Here is a 14,033-nt window from a genome sequence, read left to right as displayed (position 1 = left end):
ACTTGATGCCCCCAATCTGTTTTATTGTTTGTATGCACATAATAGTCCAAAACTAGTTTTCTTTTTTTTTTTATGCATTAAATTAATAAAAATATCTCTTTATTTTATATTTTATCTTTAAAATTTATAACCTCTCACTAATATTTTACAATTTCTTAAAAATATCGATAAATTTTTTAGAAAATTACAAATATAAATAGTTATATACAATATAAATATATATGTATTTTTTAAATATGATACTAACCGTAAGAATTTTTTTTAAAAAAATTATAAGCATGCCACACAGCATCTGAGGCATCCACAATATTGTCGTGGCATGGCGGCAGATGAGCATGCTCCTTGTCGCATCCATTCACAGAATCGCACTCATCCACCACCTTAGCCAACACTGACCGCCCATTTGTAGCCGTAATTTGGATCATTGTACCAACCTGTGGACAGCGCCACTATTGGGTCCGAGTTGTCATGGAACTACCCGTCGCACTCCGATGGGTCGCCTCCACTCCCACCTTTGGTGAAGTCGTTATTTGTAAGCACGGCTCGAGTAGAGGATGTCACCGGCGGCGAACACTTGAACTGAGGGAATGACTTTCCTTTGCACTGCAATTTTCCAATAGAATGACACCCTTTTCTCGAAGATGGCAGACTCTGTAACGACTTACAATAAATACCATATTTGTCATTTTATCATAAACAAATATTTTGTATCATCCGTAATTTATTTTATTACAAACTCACCTGCGAGCAGATGTGAGTGTCGAGGTTGGGATCATCCGAGCATTTCTCGTTTATGCAAATCAATTGAGCTTGGCAATCGGTTAGGGTGCGACATGGGTCGTTGCAGGAAGAGATGGCACGACTGAGGTGGAGAAGAGAAACAAGTAATAGAGTAAGAGATGACAACAATCCCAAGTTACCCATTGAAGAAAGGAGATATTTTGTTTTGTTTTTCAAGTGATGATTGGGTTTATATAATAACCCTACAGCCGCCCATGGATTCTTGTGAACTCTATAAGGCCTCAAAGGTCTGTTCTTTCCAAAATCTATCCCCTCGGAAGCTAGCATCTTCATTGGCACGGTTAGAAATCATGGATCTCCACAATGGTACGATATTGTCCACTTTAAACGTAAGCTCTCATGACTTTGCTTTGAGCTTCCCTAAAAGGCCTCATACTAATGAAGATAGTATTCCTCACTTATAATCATTCCATAAATTAGCCAATGTGGACTCACTCCCAATAATCCTCAACAGGCACACCACTCGGTATCTGATTCTGATACCATTTGTAACGGCTCAAGGCCACCGCTAGCAAATATTGTTCGTTTTGACCCATTACGTATCGCAGTTAGCTTCACAATTTTAAAACGCGTCTATTAAGGAAAAGTTTTCACACGCTAATAAGGAATGATTCGTTCCCTCTAGAACCAATGTGAGGTCTCATAGGTTGGGAGAGAGATTATTAGAGGAAGTCGCTACCTTATTTTATTTTATTTAACATAAAGTTTAAATTTAATACATTATTCTTAGTATAACAAGGGTAGGGTACAAGAATTTGAAACCGTGACTACTATTAGGAACAGAGTATATGCCAATTATCTTCAAGTTATACTCCTTACCATTATTTCTTAGCTATAAAAAGTCTATTACATAGTTTTTCGTTAGCTATTATATCTATTATATTGAAAACAACGAACTTAAACAAGTTGGTTCAAAACCAACGATGACTTTGATAGAAAAAGATAAAATAGTTCGTCGCAGGAGATGATGATCAAAGACTAGCCATGTCTTTACGCTCATCCTACAACATTATTACATTATTTCGACCATTTTATTGTAATTAAGCATCCGACCAGACGACAGGTTCTTCCCCGACATCTATGTCGAGTCCCAAAGCATGCCAAACTCCGTTTGAGCCATCGACAATATTGTTCCGACACGGCGGCTGATGAGCATGCACCTTGTCACATCCATTAATAGAATCACACTCGTCGACCACCTTAGCCAAAACCGACCTTCCATTTCTAGCCCTAATTCTAATCTTCTTCCCACATCTTGACCCTCCATTGTACCAACCTGTGGACAACGCCACAATTCGCTGAGAGTTATGATGGAACTTGCCATCACACTCCGACGGTCCCCCACCGTCGCCACCTCGGCTGAAGTCATTGTTCGTTAGGATGGCTCGAGTCGAGGAAGTCACTCGAGGCGAACACTTGAATTGGGGGAATGATTTTTCCTTGCAATGCAAGTTCCCAATCGCCTCGCAACCGTTGCTTGAAGATGGCGGGAATTTTCCTCCGCTTCCTCCGCCCCCACTGCCACTCGAACAAACGTGCGTTCCAATGTCGGGATCGTCGTTGCATTGGCCGTTAATACATATCAACCGCCCTTTGCAATCGTTTAGGGTTTGACATGGGCCATTGCATGAGGAGATTGCTCGGGAAAGGCTGGGAAGGGAAATAACCCAAACAAAAAGAGCAACCAACAAAGCCAATTTCGACATGGGAGCTGAGCTTTTAATGTTAAGAAAAGAGATGGTTTTTCCAAGTGAGTGATGGCTTGGCCTTTATATATGGGACCAATTTTATGTTTGGTCCTTCAACTTGTAAGATTTTGCAGTTCGACCCATGTCGGGAATTTTGTCATCGAATTCTATGCATTTGGTTCTTGTTTGCCGGTCTTGTCTTTATTTGTTATTATTATTATTATTTATTTAGATCTTTGGAATCATAATCTAAAATGTAAATAAATAATAACCACGGTGCCGTGTGAAATAAATATACTTAGATCAAATTACAAATTTGGCCTCTAATGTTTTAGATAGGCTCATAATTAGTCAATTATTGATGATAACAAAGAGAAAAGTTCATAGATGTTGTGCACGACAACACGATTAGATGTTTAGGGTTTAGAGTTTGAACTTTAGTAAAGTAATTTGCGTACTTCTTTAGTGGGATGCATCGTTTCTGTTTATATTTTTCGAGTTTCTATTGTTAATAATATGTACATATGATATTTAAAGGGAAAAAAAAAAAGACGCTTCTCCTAAAAATATTCCACAACTAATAATGTTAACTGATAGCAAATATTGTCTGTTTTGGCCCGTTACGTATTGCTAAGGAATGCTTCGTTCCCTCTTCAACTGATGTGAGACTTCACTTGGGAGTTAGGGTCCTCGCTGGCACACTGCTCGATGTCGTTCCCCTCTTCACATGGGATCTCATAATCTACCCCCGATGTGCAGCGTTCTCGCTGGTACATTGCCCAATGTCTGGTTCTCAGATACCATTTGTAATATCCCAATCCCAAGTACCATTAGCAGATATTGTATTTTTTGGGTTTTCCTCTCTAGTTTCTCCTAAAGTTTTAAAACAAATATGTTAGAAGGAGGTTTTCAGTTCCCCATCCCACAAAAATACTCCTATAAAGGTTCAATGATTAATAACTTCACCCATAAATGACCAAATTATGTACAAGTTAAGCTTATTGACTAACCGTGTTCCAGATATACATTTAGTCAAAGGAAAGTAAGGATAGAAAGAACACAAACATTGGTTTAGTTATAAAACTGAACTTGGTATTTGTACTCTCGCCCCTCTTAGCAAAGAGCCAGAGAAACTTTCGAGTTATGAATCGGGAATAGAACCAATGGGCGATGCTTGGGTACAATTTCGAATCCGTTATTATATATTTGCTCTAGTTTTTGTTGTTTTTGATGTTGAAACGGTTTTTCTTTATCCATGGACAAAGAGTTTTGATGTATTAGGGGTATCCGTCTTTATAGAAGCTTTAATTTTCGTGCTTATCCTAATTGTCGGTTTAGTTTATGCATGGCGAAAAGGAGCATTGGAATGGTCTTAGTACATCAAAACTCATTCTTTGCTAGACCATGGACTTAAATACCGTTTCTTAGAGATCATAGCCTATTTGATTCGAGTCGTCCCGTAACAATTACAGTTGAATCAATTTATGAAAAAAAGATACAATTTTTAGTATTATTAGGCGTCGGACCAAGTAATTGGCTCTTCACCCACATCTATATCGAGTCTCAAAGCGTTCCATACACCATCAGAGCCATCGACAATATTGTTCCCGCAAGGCGGCAAATGAGCATGCGCCTTGTCACATCCATTTATAGAATCGCACTCATCCACCACCACAGCCACCACAGACCGTCCATTCCTAGCGCTAATTTTAATCTTTTTCCCACATCTCGAACCTCCATTGTACCAACCCGTGGACAACGCCACTATTAATTCAGAGTTATCATAGAATTCCCCGTCGCACTCCGACGGGTCTCCGCCGTCACCCTCTTCGCTGAAGTTGTTGTTCGTAAGGATGGCTTTGGTCGAGGAAGTCATCCGTGGCGAGCACTTGTACTGCGGATGCGATTTTCCTTTACAAATCAAGTTGCCAAAGGGTTGACAACTGCTACTTGAGGGCGGCGAAGATCCGCCCCCGGTGGAACATACGTGGCTCCCAACGTAGGGATCGTAGTTGCATTTGTCAAGTTTGATGAAAGATCTCATATCAATGGAGACCGTATTCATTACTTTTAAACTCAGAATTATATTCTTAATTAGTCAATGTGTGACTCCATCTCAATAATCTTCTCATCTCGAATAAAGTATACCGAAGAGCCTCTGCTAAGGTCTATGGATCTCTCGAATAGTCGATTCAACTCATTTTCTAGAGCCCTCGAACAAAGTACACTTATTGTGCAACACTTAAATCACTCTTGATTACACTTTCGAAATTCACAACTTTTTTGTTTGATGCTTAGGATTCGATTGACATGACTAAGTGAAAAGTATGTTAAGAACCACAGAACTCCATAATTGTATGATATTGTCAACTTTGAATCACAAACCTCTACAATTGTTTGATATTGCCTACTTTGAATATAAGCTATCATAACTTTGTCTTATGTTTCTCCAAAATGTCTCGTACTAATGGAGATAGTATTCTTTATTTATAAACCTAGGATCTGTAACGACCCAAACCCACCACTAGCAGATATTGTTCTCTTTGAGCTTTCCCTTTCGAGCTTCTACTCAAGGCTTTAAAACGCGTCTTCTAAAGGAAGGTTTCCACCCCTTATAAATGATGATTTGTTCTCCTCCCAAACCTTTGTAAGACAGTAACCAAACAATTTGGAGTGAGTTTGATTGCGTGTGGAACTCTTTTTGGGTTTGGCGACCAAATGCATGTCCCTCAAACAATGCTTGACTTCACAATATAATCAACAGAATGGGTATGGGAACCAGAATGGGCGTGATTACATTAAATGTGAAGGTGCTATTATAGTCTGACCATGGACCTTAACTCGAATTAAAAGCCAGGTACGATTTGAACTTCTTAACTCAAATTAAAAGCTAGGTTGGTTGAATTGGTAACTCTATACGACATTAAGATAGAGTTTACAACCTAACTCACTTTGGATTGGTTTAATTGTAAGGTTATTTTTTATTTTCAATCATTTAAAAAAATTATATTTATCCACTCAAACCTATTATATTAATAACTAAAATTTCATAAAATTTAAATAACAAATATTTAATATTTATTATAAACATTAATTATTTTCAATAGAGTTGGTTGAGTTATAACTTAATTATTCTAAATAACATTTTTCTTTTTTATCTTTTAATAAATCTTTAAAAATATAAATTTCATTTCTCATTTTATAATATTTATTTTATTTTTATTTTCTTCCATCATTTACATTGATATTTTCAAAATTATCCAAAATCCCGACATTACTTTTGGGATTTTTTTTAATAAATGAATAAAAATTTGTGGTAATTCGTTCATAATAAGATTAATTAAAAAGAATAAAACAGAAATAATGACGATGCTGAAAGACGTCGTATAAATATAAATATAAATATATAAATATATAAATATATATATATATATATATATATATATATATATATTATTATTATATTTATAATTTAATGTTTTTTTTTTTGGATTCCACTCCGCGAAACACACTCTCTGTGCAGCGATGGAACTTGGAGCATCTTTGTTCTATCTCGATCCAATCGAAGGTGAATGCGCAATGCTGTCCATTTTCCTCTGCTTTCTTTTCTGTATCTCATACTGCTGATTGTAATACCCGATTACCGCGAATGGTAAGCTTCTCTACTTTTCGCGCTTTCCGCCGGATGGCTTATACAAGACTGTTTGGTTGGTACCAAAATGTTGGGCTATCGGTCATGCCATTCCTTGCGCAATCCATTAGAACTCACTCTCAGCTTAAAATCGGAGCAGCTGAAGGCCATTCATGGATAATTTCGTTCGGAATGCGATACAGTGATTGTGTTACTTCTTTTATTCTCTTTTATTGCCATCCTTTTTAATTTCTCATTCGTATTCTTTGTCCTTCTCGATCGTTGATTAGTTTGATTCAGTATCTTTTGGATTCTTTTCCCTTCTTCGGTTAATTTTGTCTTACTGACGAATTTCTGTGAGTTTGAGCTTACTGTTTCAATTCTCTGTTATTCCACAATGTATGAATGTGCTGGAGTACTTATCTATTTCTAGCTGCTATAGAATGTAATCCTAGAACTATGTTTTGTGTTTCTGTGAATATTTAGAGCGTATTGATCGTTAGAATTGGTGGAGACAATGTCACTGGTCTTTCACGCATTATTCACAATCTTCCAATCATCGAATGAAATATAATTCATCCGCTTCATCCTGTGTTTTCCGACTCATTCTCACCTCACTTCATTAATCGAACTGCTTGTTACTTGTATTAGTTCTCTGTATAAACAAGTCTCAATCGGGTTAGTAGATCTGATTTTAGTTATTTCATTTGCTGTTGACGTGAAATATTAGCAACGACTTCCTGCAGGTTAAAGGCCACCTTAAAATCTCTTCTCCAACAAACCGAAGGATGAATTTGTATTTATCTGCTTTCTATTAGAGAAATCTCCACTTGCACTTTTGGGTGCTCATTACAGGTACTACAATCTAAGTGCTTGATGGTGGAAAATTGCATTCATTGATTCATTGGAGGGAGGGAATTAGTCGGAGAAGTATCTCTTATTTAATATTTTTTTTTGATTGTGTAATTGGAACAGTACATCCTGCTTTAGGAATTTTTATTTGGAGATGATTACTCACGAGCAAGATCCTGATGTCGTTCGATGGGGCCTTGAACTCTTTGATGGCAATCCATTTTCTAATTACGGGTATTGCGGAAACGTTGATCACGATGAGATAGAATACTATCAAGGACAATGTTTTGATGCAGATAGTTATGACAAGATATGCAACATAGAAAATAATGAGCTTATTGCTCAAACTCTCCAAGAACTCTCACAGCTTGCAGTGGCAGAGCCAGTATCCTTTGATGAAGGGATAGAGAATGTACAACTTTCCATGTGCCCACAAGATTGGTTTAGTCTGTCCATTAATACCTTTGGTTCTGGTATGCGGCAAAAATTAAAATTTTAATGCAGAACACATTCGAGGTTCAATGCCTAGCTTCTATTTTCTATGTTTAAAATTAATTGTGTTTTTCAGAGCATAATAATGATCTGGAAGAGGAAGATGATAGTTCATGTGCCATGCCTGTCGAGACATCCTACAGTGGGGATGACTGGTCATATTCTTTAGAGCTGACTGATGAGTATGCCCTTGATGGAGAAGTGGGAAAAAGATTGAATCAAATGGTCTCAATTCCTGTAAGTTATGCATTGAATGAGAACTCATATTTACTAGAGTGCTATCAGACGCTTTGCATGTGTGCATATGTCTTCTGCTGAGAGTGGTTGATTTCCCCGTTAATTTTATTTCTGGGGATGATTCTTCCTTTCATTGGTCAGATTACTGGAAATCTCTTCTGGTTCTCATGTTATTCTGTTGAACTTGAGCCCTTCTGTTGAAATCTGATGTTTTCATGTTGTTTGTGTGAAATAATTTTTTGTTTGTATAGCATTCTCCTTTTTATTGTTAACAATTAATAAATGGTAGGATGCAGTTGGTGGTTTAAATTACTGTCGCTGCAAGTTGAAGTACGCACAAATTTTTTATTTCCTTTTCATTGCTCCTTTCTTTTTGAAATTTGTACTTTTAGGGGTTCTCTCGTCAAAAGCTCTTGGGCCGAGGCTCTTAAACTATGGTCATAGTGGAACTGATAATTTGAAAGAGGAAATTGGAGATAATGCATGTACCTACATGGCGATTGGGATGGTTTATACTATGACTTCTAATTTTCTGATTACTTGCTAAAATGGTCTACTAAATATACTAAATGTTTTTAGTACTTATTTTGAGTTTTTGTAGCATATTCCAAAAATTAATGGAGAAATTCCTTCTGTTGATGAAGAAGCTTTAGATCATCAAAGACTATTGGACAGGTGGTGTTTCTATGTTCGTCTGATACCCCTTTTCTTGCCTGTCCCCATCTCACTCTCACACACGCTCATCTCTAACTTCGAATAGCTACAGTTATTTTTCGTAGCTTAGCATGAATATAACATGCTACTATTTGGTGCCATTGTGCCGAACTAATCTGCCCCCTCCCCCCCTTAGACTGCAGCTATATGATTTGATCGAGTTGAAAGTGCAAGGAGATGGTAACTGTCAGGTTAGCTTGTTCTACTTTGTCATCTTAAGCTCTCTGTCTGCTACGGAGTCACTGGTGCAAATGTTTGTCTTCTTTTATGGTACTTATGATGATCACTCTGTCATGATTTTAGATATCTTTAGCTTTAGCTCTTCCCTTAATAATTTGAATTACCTACTGCTAACTGCAATACCTGTTTAATTTCATTTGAGGGCTCTATGCGAGCTTTTGAGACATGCATCCTTATTTTTGTTTTGTTTCCAGTTTCGTGCTCTGTCAGATCAAATTTATCGAACTCCTGAGCACCATAAATTTGTGAGGGAGCAAGTTGTTAATAAGGTCTGGCGTATTTATATTTAAATGTTGCTTCTGACTTTTTCTTTTGTCCTATAATTTTATGGCCATTTCTATTGTAGTGTTGAAGTTTGTTATAATGAACTATTTTAACTCTCAGCTAAAGTCATATCCAGAGATATACGAAGGATATGTTCCCATGGCCTACACTGACTATCTGAAAAAAATGTCCAAGTACTATTCTGACACATTTCACGATTTGTTTCTTCTCTTTGATTGTTTGATTGGGGAGATGTCTAACTGGATTCTTTGGTCTTGGCATTTCTTTGGGTTGATCACAGGAGTGGGGAATGGGGCGATCATGTCACTTTGCAGGCTGCTGCAGATACGGTATGTATGGGTGACAATAGCTGCTTTAGGTTCTGTTCCTTGTACTTGCAACCCTTTCTGGAAAGACGGCATTGTAAATAATTAGTTCATCAAATCCTAATAAGTGGTTATAATGTGGTGCAGTATGGTGTTAAAATTTTCATGATTACATCATTCAAAGATACCTGCTACATTGAGATTCTTCCTAATATTGAAAGGTCCAAAAGAGGTACATTCTAATTTATATTGTTTCGTTTCTTCTAATCGTTAACAGCAATTCATTGCATATTTAATACATTAGATTTCCAAAGTAGAGTTACCATCTTTTAATAAACTCTCCCTGTACAAATGTAGATTATATGAAATACACAATTGCTAGTTGACCCTACACCTTTTGTAGTCGGGAATTTAGAATATATAATGTTGAAGTATTCATAGAAGATTAAACTTACAGTAACTCTAGCTTAAATTTTTTGGTGAATAATGATTTAACATGGTGTAGGAGGTTTGTGTTCAAATTTTAGTAATGTTATTTTTACCCAATTGATATTGATAATTGCTTATTTAGTGTTAGACAAATTTTCATGCCTACAAATGAGAGAGTGTTGACGTTTTAACCCAAGATTAAATTTATTGAAATTCATTAAACTTATGGCTTCAACCATGATTTAACTTATAATATTCTAGGTTGGTGGACCAAGGGGGTTTAAGTCGCTCGAAACTAAGACTCACTGCCACTATGTCCACAGGGAGTTTATATCCTAAACTTGTGATTCCTTGAGTGGAGAAAAAATGGCGTGGTGACAAAATGACTTGGATATCTCAACTGAAAGCTTTCTTTCCTTTTATAATAAACAATTGCATCAATATGGAGTGCTAGAAAGCAAGGGTCAAAAGCATGATGCATTTTGATAAATGAAATGTACATAAGAAATGGGAAATGGGCATTAGTTTAAGGATTATATAAAAACTTTTCATTTGCCAATAATCTATCAAATATATAATAGCTGTAGAAGAACATGGACAAAACAAAGCAAGGCAACGCAAACACCAGGAAGAGGCATTAAAAACCAAGAAGTTCTCGTGGCCAATCCTTTTGCCTATCAGTCACTAGAAATTTCTTCTAGTCACTCTCTCAATCTGAATGCAAAGCATGGCACAAATACCTTAAACAAAAGTGCTTAGCTTTCCTTCTAAACTTGTTGGTAAATCAAAGTTGAAGGATACATTCTTAATTTCTTCTAGGACAGCAATATGGAAACAAAAAATGTGGTGGATTTTATATTAAAGATAGGTAGAGAAAAGACACCAAAGGGAGAGTATGATCCTCTTCATCACCACCCTCTTGAAAAAGGCACACCAATTTGGTGAAAATTCTCTCAATTGGTTTTCCAACGGAAACATATTAGTATTGATTCCTCTTAGGCAGATAGCTCGATTGAATATCATGCAGCTCAAAATCCTTTGACAAAGTTAGAATACTCTGCCATGAAAGGAGTAATAAACCGATGATTCAAGATTAGTTACTAAGTCTACATTGATTAAAGCCGAGGTTCATTATTCACCTGCTCATCTATTGTTGCAAGATTGTAGTATCTATAATCAAATAGGCACAGTCTAAGCCTGTTTGAAGATTGGTTGGAGCCTTTCACTCAAACCACAATGCAGAGGTGGTGGGCACTGCTTTGCTAACTGGTAGAGTGCTATCCTAGGTCTTATACAGAATGTTGACAAAGCTTTCCAGTTGTTAACAACCGTGGAAAGGTTGTAGTTACAAACAATTTCCTATGGATATAACTCCCCCAAAAGGAAGTTAGCTGCACATTTTTTACAAAAAAACTCAATAGAAGAAGACTTATCTTCGAAGACTCTTTGGTTCCTTTCTAGCCAAATGAGCCATAATAAAGGCTGAGCACAACAGTTCCACAAAATGTTAGCTTGTTTGGACCAGTTACATATCGAGAAGACTTCCACCAACCAATCCTCAATAGACTTCAGAAAGCAGTCACTAAAGCCGAAGATATTCATCAGAAAAAACCAGCCACTACCAGTAAAAGGACAATGGAGAAACATATGGTCTAAGGTCTCGTTTGATTTGCAATTCACTATGCATTTTTCACCTTCTTTTTCCTCAGCCATCAATTCTGGCCCCAATTATTATGAGCCATGTTCCCTAATATGAATATGATATTCCCTACCCCTAGATTTTCCCTTTTTGCACTTTCTCATATATGTTGATGTGATAGGGGCCTATCATTCATCCTCAAAATGCAATCAATTATTCTGTCAATTACTATAACCACACCATAATGGTTGTGGGCAGAAAACCTTCAACATGTTGATCAAAATTTTAGCATGGCTTTTGTAGATGCCAGCTATAAAGATGGATTATCCTGATATTCAAAAATTTAATGTAAAAATCAGGATAAAAAGCTTCATGTATGCTCTTGGATACTATTCGTTCATAAAATTCCCACCCTTTCAAGTCTGAACAGTTTCTTTGGCATTAGGGATACGAGGGATTTATTCACGTTCTTTTTGAATTCATCTGGCACTAGTTTTCTCTATTAGCAACACTGTCATCTCATGAATAGCTTAGCTTCTGGAAGAAAAGGCTTTCCTTTCAGTATCTCCCTCATTTACCTAGCTAACACCCTCTCCTGAAAGGACCTGTAGAATCAATTTTGTGTAAGAAAGCTGAATTTTCATCCCCTTTATTCATTGATCTAAGCTTATTTATCATCGTCTGAGCATTATTTTCTCTCTTAGCAACGTGCTGAGTGTTACTATCTTTCACATAATATCCATAGAAAATGGGTGACTTCAAACGACCCTCTATTTTCCCCTTAGAAACTCTGACAGAGATGCAGCGAATGGATGTTAATGAGTATGAAATTTACTATTAGAACCTGAAGCGATTGGTTGCTGTAAGTTTTTTTAAGTGATGGTTTATTGTTTGGTAGTAATGTGCAGCTAAGATCACGTGTTTACCAGTATCCCAACTGAGAGCAGTCGATCATGCCCAAATTCCTCTCAGCCAGCTACTTAGGAAAGTTATGTGTATTATATTTTAATATTTGAATAATCCAAATGTTGACTTAGCAAGTATTATTAGCTTTGAACTTTTCAAATATGGAAAGGTCGAGGGATTTATGGCTCGAAAGCTGTGTAAATGTTGAATATATACAGGTCATAATGTTTAATGAGCCTTTTTTTTATCCCTCATGCTTGCTTATTACTGAAAGGATTTTCTAATTGTATGCATAACTTGCAGTTATTTGCTTGAGCTTTTGGGCTGAAGTGCACTATAACTCAATATATCCTGAAGGAGGTGAGCTCTCATTATCATTAGTTTGGTAGTTGACTGTTTCATTTACTTCTTTGTCAATGGCAATGGGATGCTTAAATTATTAGATCCTTCACCTTTCTTAACCTTATGATAGTTAGTCCTTCCAAGTATTAGATGTGTTCAGTCTTTATGTGAACTTCAACAAAACTGATAGGCTTGATGAGGTCTTAATACCTTTTCTTTCCCAAATTATTGTCTTCATTAATTCTATGTTATTGACCAATATCTTTGTTCATCAATATTTTGTTGTTTAGGCTGATGGTGTTTCAAATAGATTCAAATACTAATTTGGTTGCTTTACTTTGGTTCATTTTGATTCTTGTACTTTCAACTTTGGTTCATTTTAAAGATCAAAATGAACCAAAGATGTAATTATCAAGATGAACAAAAGTTAATAGTTAAAAGTACTAAGATGAAGATTTTTGTGTGAATAAAGTTAAAAGTTTCAACAAGGAGCCCCTTGGCTTGTGATGAAGCTGGAAAGATGTAGTGCTTATTAAACTCTTCCAGCACATCGTACATAATTATTCAAAAACATTTACAACTTAATGGTATCCTAATTAAAAATTACCTTCGGAAAGGTGCCTTCTCATTTGCTTGGCATATCTAGAGTGAAATTATGATTAAACTGACAAAGTTTTACCAAGAAACTAAACGAATTAAGTTGCATCAAACACAAGCTCCATCAATTTAGTACTCTCCCACTCCCTTCCCTTCTCTCTCTCTAGCATTCGGATAAGGCTAATCTTCCAAGTTTTGTAATTCTTGCTGGTATTTATTAACTCTTAAGATTGTATCTATACCACACTGTTTGTAAAGCCAATAGAACTTCGTGCATTGTGTGGTTTTCTCCAGATGTTCCCATGTTGGAGACGAGGAACAATAGGTGGTGAATGCTTCAAAACGAGCATCATCTGGAATGACGGCTCAGATAGCAATTTTCAAATATTGCTAATCACAGTCTTCACCAAGCTTTATGGACATTTCAGTCCTAGTTCGATCCATAAGAGTTCAGCACTTAGTTCCATTTTCCTCCAAGGTTTTGTTACTATGTGCAACTCATAGGAAAACTTATGTCAAATACAGAAATGCTGCCATGCTTTTTGATTAATGTGTGCATCTATCTCTAACATTTGCCAGGAATCTTTTCGTCCCCCCCCCCCCCCCCCCCCCCATTTTTTGGGTTCAAGTAACTTTAAAATTGTAACCTCAAGCAAATGCTAATTATGTCATGCTATTTTCTGCCTCTATGTTCTCCAAGTCTCAAATCATTATGTGCACTCTCTGTCTTCGCCCATTTGAAATTATTAACCTTTTTTAAGTTTTACTATTTCCACTCTTGAAACTCTCATTAGCCTCTCCTTGTGGGTATATATATGCGTTTTTAGGGTTTGTATGAAATTTTGTTTTTATTTTCAAAACAGCTTATAGTAGTT

General features: G+C 36.4%; 3 protein-coding genes and 1 pseudogene across 8 annotated transcripts; 1 reads left to right on the top strand and 3 right to left on the bottom strand.

Annotated features, from left to right (window-relative positions):
* Positions 1 to 242: 242 nt before the first annotated feature.
* Positions 243 to 924, bottom strand: LOC111484022 (annotated as a pseudogene).
* A 917-nt stretch (positions 925 to 1,841) lies between these two features.
* LOC111483982 (kiwellin-like) lies at positions 1,842 to 2,507 on the bottom strand. The gene has a single exon (XM_023130393.1). The coding sequence runs from the start codon at positions 2,505 to 2,507 to the stop codon at positions 1,842 to 1,844; it is 666 nt and encodes a 221-aa protein (XP_022986161.1).
* Positions 2,508 to 4,002: 1,495 nt separating this feature from the next.
* Positions 4,003 to 12,203, bottom strand: LOC111483983 (ripening-related protein grip22-like). The gene is made up of 2 exons (XM_023130395.1): positions 10,665 to 12,203; positions 4,003 to 4,509 (listed from the first exon to the last, which is right to left on the bottom strand). Exons 1-2 carry the CDS (start codon positions 10,695 to 10,697, stop codon positions 4,003 to 4,005), a joined length of 540 nt encoding a protein of 179 aa, XP_022986163.1. The 5' UTR covers positions 10,698 to 12,203.
* LOC111483980 (OTU domain-containing protein DDB_G0284757-like) lies at positions 5,974 to 13,868 on the top strand. Of its 6 annotated transcripts, none has more exons than XR_002718442.1 (13): positions 5,974 to 6,057; positions 6,867 to 6,975; positions 7,096 to 7,445; positions 7,541 to 7,701; positions 8,303 to 8,376; positions 8,552 to 8,606; positions 8,850 to 8,924; positions 9,040 to 9,113; positions 9,221 to 9,269; positions 9,393 to 9,477; positions 12,523 to 12,579; positions 13,453 to 13,626; positions 13,686 to 13,868. XR_002718442.1 is itself a non-coding variant. In XM_023130388.1 (12 exons), the coding sequence occupies exons 3-12, from the start codon at positions 7,127 to 7,129 to the stop codon at positions 13,488 to 13,490; spliced, it is 987 nt and encodes a 328-aa protein (XP_022986156.1). In that variant the 5' UTR covers positions 5,974 to 6,057; positions 6,867 to 6,975; positions 7,096 to 7,126; the 3' UTR covers positions 13,491 to 13,868. The 6 variants fall into 6 exon arrangements, 4 of the variants coding, with proteins under 4 accessions (XP_022986156.1, XP_022986158.1, XP_022986157.1 ...); XR_002718443.1 differs by adding an exon at positions 13,244 to 13,368 and having other exon boundaries at positions 13,453 to 13,868; XM_023130388.1 differs by having other exon boundaries at positions 13,453 to 13,868.
* The last annotated feature ends 165 nt before the right edge of the window (positions 13,869 to 14,033 follow it).

The sequence above is a fragment of the Cucurbita maxima genome, unplaced genomic scaffold, assembly GCF_002738345.1.
Source record: "Cucurbita maxima cultivar Rimu unplaced genomic scaffold, Cmax_1.0 Cma_Scf00009, whole genome shotgun sequence".
Taxonomy (NCBI): domain Eukaryota; kingdom Viridiplantae; phylum Streptophyta; class Magnoliopsida; order Cucurbitales; family Cucurbitaceae; genus Cucurbita; species Cucurbita maxima.
The sequence above is the reverse complement of the archived record's forward strand: the minus strand, read 5'-3'. Positions and strand labels throughout refer to the sequence as shown.

What these genes read in the sequence shown, in the direction of transcription:
- LOC111483980 (XM_023130388.1), top strand. Translation starts at nt 7,127, where the DNA reads ATGATTACTCACGAGCAAGATCCTGATGTCGTTCGATGGGGCCTTGAA. An exon ending in AAGGAGATGGTAACTGTCAG is followed by an intron (nt 8,607 to 8,849) that starts GTTAGCTTGTTC and finishes TTTTGTTTCCAG; the next exon opens with TTTCGTGCTCTGTCAGATCA. An exon ending in CTCAATATATCCTGAAGGAG is followed by an intron (nt 12,580 to 13,452) that starts GTGAGCTCTCAT and finishes GGTTTTCTCCAG; the next exon opens with ATGTTCCCATGTTGGAGACG.
- LOC111483982 (XM_023130393.1), bottom strand. Translation starts at nt 2,507, where the DNA reads ATGTCGAAATTGGCTTTGTTGGTTGCTCTTTTTGTTTGGGTTATTTCC.
- LOC111483983 (XM_023130395.1), bottom strand. Translation starts at nt 10,697, where the DNA reads ATGATATTCAATCGAGCTATCTGCCTAAGAGGA. An exon ending in GAGCTATCTGCCTAAGAGGA is followed by an intron (nt 4,510 to 10,664) that starts ATCAATACTAAT and finishes ATCAAACTTGAC; the next exon opens with AAATGCAACTACGATCCCTA.